At 44.4% G+C, this 9,513-nt stretch overlaps 1 protein-coding gene across 1 annotated transcript; it reads right to left on the bottom strand.

The window, feature by feature from the left end:
• Nucleotides 1-823: 823 nt before the first annotated feature.
• On the bottom strand, nucleotides 824-3,881 carry LOC125488300 (cardiotrophin-like cytokine factor 1). The gene is made up of 2 exons (XM_048621246.1): nucleotides 3,827-3,881; nucleotides 824-1,436 (listed from the first exon to the last, which is right to left on the bottom strand). Exon 2 carries the CDS (start codon nucleotides 1,434-1,436, stop codon nucleotides 951-953), a length of 486 nt encoding a protein of 161 aa, XP_048477203.1. The 5' UTR covers nucleotides 3,827-3,881; the 3' UTR covers nucleotides 824-950.
• Between the last annotated feature and the right edge of the window lie 5,632 nt (nucleotides 3,882-9,513).

Below are 9,513 nucleotides of genomic sequence, written 5' to 3' on the forward strand. Positions count from 1 at the left end.
TTTCCCAATGTTTCAGAGGAGGTAAGATCTGTAGCCCATGCCCTTCTTTGCCTGCTCTTTGACTTGTTGTCCTGCTGAAATGGCAACAGGCTCGGGTCCTACATTTGTCCCTTTCTCACATGAGACTCTGCCAAACCACAGAGGAATTTCTCTCAAAACTAAAACAGCCAGAAAAATTTTATGGACTTCGTTCATCACACCACCTAAAAGCCTCCCTGGCCATGACCCTCTCCTGCCCCTGCAACGGCACAATTTAGACCCCTACTCCTTCCCCTCTATGATGTCACCTCTCCCGTCAGGACTACGGACATCTTGGAAATCGGCCAAGAACATTATCGCTGATTGCCCTCTCTCTCCGTTCCTCTTCATTGAGGAGAGATCAGAGTGTATTCCTAACAATATGGTGTTGCAAGGTGGGTATAAGGCAGGAACGTTATGGGATGTTTGTGGTACTTTGATGAGGTGTTAGGCTGGTTGAATAGTCACTGGAAAGAGACACAGTATTTGGAAGCATTTATCCTGTGTTGGTGAGGATAAACTTGAGAATGTTTAAAGTCAAACAAGCAAGCAATTTGCACCCCACAAAAGAGTGTTGATCAGTTGTCTGATCTGGTCTGGATTGGCTGAGCATCACCATTGTGTAAGCAAGAGGAGGTCCTTGGGTTTCAGGCACGTTGGAATCAAACACACAACACATTCCTGTTGTTTGCAGAGAAGGCATCCCTAGCCACGAATGCACCTGACTGTTTGTAGTAAATGGTGCACTTGGGACTGTTGCATGAGTACTGTCCGCTCGCGCAATCACATCCAGCAGTAGGGAATGTTTGGCAGGAGGAGGCACGCAGGTGGAGGTGGGGAATGTATGTTAGCATAAGGCACTAACGGGATGGTCAAGGTGAGGGGTTCAGGGTGTGGAGAAAAGGGACGGGGATCTTCCCCTTCTCCCCAAATCAGGGTCTCCGATAGTCCAAATGGGTGACAAAGCCGCCAAGACGTTTCTTTAAACGATTGAAATCTTTGGCCGAGCGCAGTAACCAACCCTGCAGCTCCCGCATCAGCCAGAAGTGGTCAAGTTTCTTCAGGAAGTCACTGGGGGCAGGTGCCAGGCCCCTGGCCAAGTGCGCAGGGGGAAGTAGGGTAGGCGCGGGATAGCCCAGTGAGGTGACCAGGCCTGAGATGCTGATGGTTAGTCCCCGGATGCTGGCGCAGAAGTGTTGGAAGGTCAGCCTCAGGGTGGGGTTAGTCAGCTCCCGATCTACATCCCCCAGGCACCGCAGCAACAGGGTGTAGGCCCGAAGATTCTCCGTGAGGCGACGCTGGTCACCAAGGTTCCTCCAAGCACTCACTTCTAGCGTGGCACTGGGAATGGCCTCTGTACGGTTCAGCCGCGGAGGGTCGAAGTCTGGATTATCGAAAGGTGGGCCAAGGTAGTCCATCTGTAGAGGAGGGCAACGAGTGGAGGGAGAGAACATGGTGAGAGGGTGGCATAGGGAGTCTGAAGACAACAAATCTCAGAATAGAACCCCAAACCCAAAACCTCGAAACCCTGAGTATCGAACTATGAAGCCTGTACCTGAACCCCAAACCTTGATCCCTAAACCTCAAAACCTGAGCCCCAAACTACAAACCCCAGACCTGAACCACTGAACCCTAAATCCTGAACCCCAAACTACAAACCCCAGACCCCAAACACTGAACCCTAAACCCAGAACCCTAAACACTGAACCCTAAACTACAAACCCCAGACCCCAAACACTGAACTCTAAACCCAGAAACCTAAACACTGAACCCCAAACAACAAACCCCAGACCCCAAACACTGAACCCTAAACCCTGAATCCCAAACTACAAACCCCAGACCCCAAACACTGAACTCTAAACCCAGAACCCTAAACACTGAACCCCAAACTACAAACCCCAGACCCCAAACACTGAACCATGAACCCTAGAACCCCAAACACTGAAGCCTGAACACCAAACCCCAAAATCTAAACCCCAAACCCTGAATACTGAAGTATAAACACTGAAACCTAAATCCCAAACCCCAAACTCCAAATCACAAACTCCAAACCTTCTGAACCCTAAGTCCTGAATCCTGAACCCCAAACACTGAAAGTGAACCCCAAACCCTGAACCCCAAACATCGAATCTCAAAGCCTGAACCCTGAACCCCAATCCTAAATCTCAAACCCAAACACCAAAACCTGAACACCAAATCTTGAACACGAAACTCTAAAACCTGAACCCAAAACGCTGAACCCCAAACTCTGAACTGCAAAACCTGAACCATAAGCACTGAGGACTGAACAGTGAACACTGAACTCTGAATCCTGATCCCTGAACACTGAACCCTGTTTACTGATCACTGAATGCTGAACCCTGATCCCTGAACACTAAACCCTGATCACTGAATGCTGAACTCTGAGCCCTGAACATTGAAAAATAAACCACAAAGCCAAACACTAAACCCTGAAATATAAGTCTGAAGAGTGACTTCCAAAAACTGAACTGGAATCTGGAACACTGAACCCCAAACACTGAACATTGAACACGAATCCTGAACACTGAAACCAAATACTAAACCCTGAAATACAAGCCAGAAGAGTGACCTCCAAAAACTGAACCTCAAATCCTGAACACAGAACGCCAAAAACTGAATGCTGGACATAAGCTGATTGGTGTGGATTAGTTGCCAGATTCCAATGAGAAAGGTCCTCTGCCCGCCAACAACCATGTGATTGGTTGTCAGGAAGCTGAACAGTTTGGGCTGTGAACAAGACAGAGAGAAGCGAGGTCAGATTGAAGAGAAACCAGCAGGTCTGCAGCAGCCAAAACACACACTCTCTCTGCAATAAGCCACTTTCAACCTGATAAAAACCAGCTTATCTTTCCTTCTCCAGATGCTGCAAGTTGCAATTCTGAATTGGATAAGTCAGAGAACTTTCATAAGTGAATCAGCCAGCCTGTGCCTTTTGCATTCAGAAAACAAGTGGTCATGGAAAAACCTTCAGATAAGCAATAACCAACTCAACAGTTCTTGTGAACAAAGACTGTTTTCCCAGTTTCCCTACTGCCCATATTTTTCCCCCTGTTTATGTTTGTCTGTGTGGGATGATGAATTTATAAAGGATTTAGAGTTTTAATTTGTACTTAATTTAATTTTTTACCTGCATCTGGATTCTGATGACCTGTAATAAATAGTTGTTCTTGTTAAGGACAGAAACCTGATTCTATATTTCCTGGCAGTCTGAGTCTGAAAACCCAGGAAGTTTGAGGATTTTGTGAGTTTATTTTAAAAATGCTACCTTTTGTGATGACTCTGGGACTGTAGGGGTTGATTTTCAGTGAACTGCTCCAGGGAGGGGGAGCAACCCCACAACCTGAACCTCAAACACTGAACACTGAACCCTGAACCTCAAACACTAAACACTGAACCTCGAACACAACTCTGAACCCTGGAAACCAAACTCTGAACCCCAAACACAGAACTTTGGACCCCAAACCCCACAACCTGAACCCTAGGCACGAAACACTGAACCTTGAACATTGAACTCTGCTCACCAAACACTGAACCCCAAACACTGAACCCAAACACCAAACACTGAACCCCAAACGCTAAATGTCAGGCCTGAAAACCAAACTCTGAACCCTGACCCATGCACTCCAACTCTAAGCCTCGAACACTGAACCCTGAAACCCGAACACTGGACACTGTAAAGGCTTTGTCATTTTAAGTTATAAAGCTGGTCTGAAATGAAAAACAGCTGTTTTGAAACCCAGGGGTGTACAAGGATGGCTGCATGTTCTGAAAGTAAGGAATTTGATACCTTTTGAGAATCCTGTTTCTGGAGCTGTGGGTCCCAGCAACGTGCAGACGAACTGGAGCTGAGAAGTGGTTTACAAGTGAAGCTGATTGGTGTGGATTAGTGGCCAGGTTTCAATGAGAAAGGTCCTCTGCCCGCCAACAACCATGTGATTGGTTGTCAGGAAGCTGAACAGTTTGGGCTGTGAACAAGACAGAGAGAAGCGAGGTCAGATTGAGGAGAAACCAGCAGGTCTGCAGCAGCCAAAACACACTCACTCTCAGTTCTCTGCAGTAACCCACTTTAAACCTGATAAAAACCAGCTTGTCTTTCCTTCCCCAGACGCTGCAAGTTGCAACTCTGAATTGGATAAGTCAGAGAACTTTCATAAGTGAATCAGCCAGCCTGTGCCTTTTGCATTCAGAAAACAAGTGGTCATGGAAAAACCTTCAGATAAGCAATAATGAACCCAACAGTTCTTGTGAACAAAGACTGTTTTCCCAATTTCCCTGCTGCCCATATTTTTTTTCTCCCCGTTTATGACTTTCTGTGTGGGAGGACAAATTTACAAGGATTTAGAGTTTTAATTTGTACTTAAATTAATTTAATTCTTTAACTGCAGCTAGAATCGAATGACCTGTAATAAATAGCGATTCAAGCTGAGGTTAGAAACCTGATTCTGTGTTTCCTGTCAGCCTGAATCTGAAATAACAAGTTGTTTGGGGGGTTTTGTGAATTTATTTTGAAAATGTAACCTTCTGTGACAGCTCGGGGAATAGTAGGGGTTGATTTTCAGTGAGCTGCCCCAGAGTGGGGGAGCATACTTAAATCCCACAACCTGAACCCCTAACACTAAACACTGAACCCCAAATACTAAACATTGAACCCTGGACAGTGAACAGTGAAACCTGGAACACTGAACCCTGGAAACTAAACCCTGAACCCCAAACGCAGAACTCTAAACATTGAACTTGGAACCCTGAACATTGAACTCTGAATGCTGAACCCTGAACACTAAACATTGAACATTGAACTCTGAATTTTGAACACTGAACATTGAAGCCTGAACACTGATCCCTGAACACTGAGTACTGAACCTCAAACACTGAACAACAAACACAGAACATTGAAAACCGAACATTGAACCTTGAAGAGTGAACATTGAAAAGTCAACACTGAATGTTTACAGTGAACCCCATGTCCTGAACTGTGAACACTGAACATATAACACTGAACACTGCATATTGAAACCTGAGCATTGAAGATTGAACAGTGAGGATTGAATAGTGAATATTAAACATTGAATACTGAACACTGAATATTGAACACTGAACATTGAAAATTGAAACCTGAACACTGGATATTAGAGTCATGGAGTCATACAGCATGGAAACAGGCCCTTCGGACCAAGTGGTCCATGCCGACTAAGTTTCCTAAACTGAACTAGCCTCTATTGCCTGTGTTTGGCCCATATCCTTCTAAACCTTTTCCTATCTATGTAGCAGTCCAAATGTCTTTGAAATGTTATAATTGTACCTGTCTCTACCACTTCCTCTGGCAACTCATTCCACATATGCACCACCCCACTTTGTGAACATTTCCTTCAGGCTTTTTAAATCTTTTCCCCCTCACCGCAAAACGTGCCCTTTAGTTTTGGAATCCCCTACCCTGGGAAAAAGACTTTGGCAATTCACTTTACCTATACTCTTCATGATTTTATTAACCTCTATAAGGTCACCTGTCAGCTTCCTATGCTCTAGGGAAAGAAGTACCAGTCTATCCAACCTCTCATTAGAATGCAAACCTTCCAGTCTTGGTAACATGCTTGTAAATCTTTTTTGCACCCTTTCCAGGTTAATAACATCTTCCTAGAGCAGGGCGACCAGAATTGTATGCAATACTCCAAATGTGGCCTCACCAAACCCTTGTAGAGATGTAACACGACATCCCAACTCCTATTCTCAAGGCACTAACCAGTGAAGGCAAGCGTGCCAAAAGCCTTCTCCACCACCCTGTCTACCTGTGATGCCACTTTCAAGGAACTACGTACCTGCACCTCTAGATCTTTCTGTTCAACAGCACTCCTCATTGTCCTACCATTAATTGCGCCCTTGTTTGTTTTGCCAAAATGCAACACCTCACATTTATCTGAATTAAACTCCGTCTGCCATTCCTCGGTCCACTAGTCCAGTTGATCAAGATCCTATTGTACTCTTAGATAATCTTCTTCCCTGTCTGCTATCTCACCAATTTTGGTGTCATCCAAAGCTTACAAACCATGCCTCCCATATTCTCATCCAAATCATTTTGATGAATGACAGTGGACCCAGCACTGATCCTTGTAGCACACCACTGGTCACAGGCCTCCAGACTAAACAAAACCCTCTTCCTCCATCCTCTATCTCCTGCGGTCAAGCCAATTTTGTCTATCCAATTGGCTAGCTCTCCCTGGATCCCATGTGATCTAACCTTACTAACCAGTCTACCATGCAGAACCTTGTCAAAGGCCTTTCTAAAGTCCATGCAGACAACGTTTGTTGCTCTGCCTTCACCTAGCTTCTTGGTCACCTCTTCAAAAAACTCAATCAAATTTGTGTGACACTATTTCCCACGCACAAAGCCATGCTGACTATCCCTAATCAGTTCTTCCCTTTCCAAATACATGCAGATCCTGTCTCTTGGAATCCACTCTAACAATGTAGCCACCATTTAAGTTAGCCTCACCAGTCTATAGTTCCCTGGCTTTTCCTTTCAGCCTTTTTTAAAATAAAGACACAGCATTAAAGTTTCCAAGCAGTTTGGGTTGTGGATGAGGTTGTAGACATGCTGGCCTAGCCGGTGGGTTTGGTTACAAACATTTCGTCACCCTGCTAGGTAACATCGTCAGTGCGCCTCCAGTGAAGCGTTGGTGTTCTGTCCCGCTTGCTATTTATATGCCTCAGTTTGCTGGGTTGGTTGGTATACTTCTGTATGCAAACCACTGAGAAACAAAACTGGAAGTAATATCAATCACCCCAGCAAACCGAGGCAAAGAAATAACATCAGGACAGAACACCGACGCTTCACTGGAGGTGCACTGACGATGTTACCTAGCAGGGTGATGAAATATTTGCAACCAAACCTACCAGCTTGGTGAGAATGTCTACAACCTCAGGCACAACATTAGCCACTGTCCAGTCTTCCAGCACCTCACCAGTGTCTGTTGATGATACAAATATCTCTGCTAGGGCCTCACAATTACTTACCTAGCTTCTCACAATGTCCTGGGATACACTTGATAAGGACCTAAGGATTTATCTACCTTTACGCATTTTAAGACCTCCAGAATTACCTCTTCTGTAATATGGACTTTTTTCAAGACATCACTATTTACTTTCCTGAGTTCCCTAGCTTCCATGTGTTTCTCCAAGGTAAATACTTCTTTTTTATTCATTTGTGGGATGTGGACATCACTGGCTAGGCCATTTATTGCCCATCCCTAATTGCCCAGAGGGCAATTCAGAGTCAACCACGTTGCATGGGTCTTGAGTCACATATAAGCCAGACCAGGTAAGGATGGCAATTTCCTTCACTAAAGGACATTAGTGAACCAGGTGGGTTTTTCCAACAATTGGCAATGGATTCATGGACTCTTAATTCCAGATATTTATTGAATTCAAATTCCACCATCTGCTGTGGTGGGATTCAAACCTGGGTACCCAGAACATTACTGGTTCTCTGAATTAACAGTCCAGTGATAATACCACCAGGCCATTGCCTCCCCTGATGAGTAATATTCATTTAGGCTCTCGCCCATCGTCTGTGGCTCTATGCATAGATGGCCTCATTGATCTTTAAGGGGCTCTATTCTCCCCCTAGTTACTCTTTGTCCTTAATATATTTGTAGAATCTCTTTGGATTTTCCTGTCCCTTATCTGCCAAAGCTATCTCATGTCCCTTTTTTGCCCTCCTGATTTCCCTTTCAACTGTACTTCTACACCCCCTATACTCCTCAAGAGATTCACTTGATCCCAGGTGTCTGTATGTGCCATGTACTTTTTTTCTTGACCAAAGCCTCAATTTCTCTAATCACCTTGACTGCTACCAGCCTTGCCCATCATACTAATATGAACATGCTGCCCCTGAACTCTCATTATCTTGCTTTTGAAAGATTCCCACTTACCTGCAAACAGCCTTCACCAATCAACTTTTGAAAATTCCTGTCTAATATCATAAAATTAGCCTTATACAATTTAGAACTTTAACTTGTGGACCAGACCTATCCTATTCCATAAATATTTTAAAACTAATAGAGTATAGGTTCCAAAGTGCTCCCCACTAATACCTCAGTCACTTGCCCTGCCTTGCCTCCAAGAGGAGGTCAGTTTTTGAACCTTCTGCAGTCGGGGCACCTACATATTGATTGAGAACATTTTCCTGAACACACTTAACAAAACCCTCCCCATCCAAGCCCTTGACACTATGGCAGTCCCAGTCTACGTTTTGAAAGTTAAAATCCTCTAGTATTACAATCCTATTATCCTTGGAGCTATCTGTGATCTCCCTACATATTTCCTTTTCAATTTTTCACTGATGACCAGGAGGGGCCTACAGTATGATTGCATCAAAGTGATCACTCCCTTCTTATTACTCAGTTCCACCCATATAGCATCATTGGATGATCCCTCAGGAATATACTCTCTAAGTACTGACATGATGTTCTCCCTAATCAAAAACACCACTCCCACTCCTCTCTTGCCTCTCCTCTATCCTTCCTATAGCATCTGTACCCTGGAACGTTAAGCTGCCGGTCCTGTCTGTCTCTTAGCCATGTTTCTGTAATAGCTATGACATCCCAGTCCCATGTTCCCGTCCATGCTCTGACTTCATCTGCCTTACCTGTCAGGCCTCTTGCACTGAAAATAAATGCAGTTTAATTAATCAATCTTGCCTCATTCCCTGCTACGCTCTTGCCTGCCCTGTCTATTTAACTTGCTCTCATTAATTTCTGTGCTAGACTCAATCTTCTCTTTTCTTGCTATGGCCTTGCCATAACCTCCTTTACAGCAGAACCAGTCACAGTGCCAAACACCAGGCTGCAGCTGCTATTTTCTTCTAACAGGCTATCCACCCCAACAATATCCAAAATGGTGTACTTGTTTGGGAGGAGGCTAGCCACAGGAGACTCCCACAGTACCTGTCTCCCTATCCTGGTGGTCACCCATTGACCTGACTGTATATTTGGTGTGACCTCACTGAAGCTGCTAACTATCCTTTTCTGATGAAGGGTCTAGGCCCGAAACGTCAGCCTCTCTGCTCCTATGATGCTGCTTGGCCTGCTGTGTTCATCCAGCCCTGCACCTAACTATCACACAGTCTGCTCCTCAGTGCTTCCAAATGCCACCCCAACTGATCCGTTGAAACCTGAACACTAAATATTCAACAATGAATGCTGAATAATGAACAGTGAATGCTAAACATTCAATATTAGATATTGAATACTAAACATTCACATTTGGACATTGAATACTAAATATGGAACACTGAATACCGAACACTGAATACAGAAAACTGAACCCAGAATGCTAAATACAGAATACCGAACATTGAATACAGAACACTGAATACAGAATACTGAATACCAAACACTGAATACCGAACACTGAATGCCGAACTATGAATACAGAACACTCAATACACAATACTGAATACAGAACAGTGAATACAGAACA

This window comes from Rhincodon typus, unplaced genomic scaffold (assembly GCF_021869965.1).
Source record: "Rhincodon typus isolate 14 unplaced genomic scaffold, sRhiTyp1.1 hic_rhity00000241, whole genome shotgun sequence".
Lineage (NCBI taxonomy): Eukaryota > Metazoa > Chordata > Chondrichthyes > Orectolobiformes > Rhincodontidae > Rhincodon > Rhincodon typus.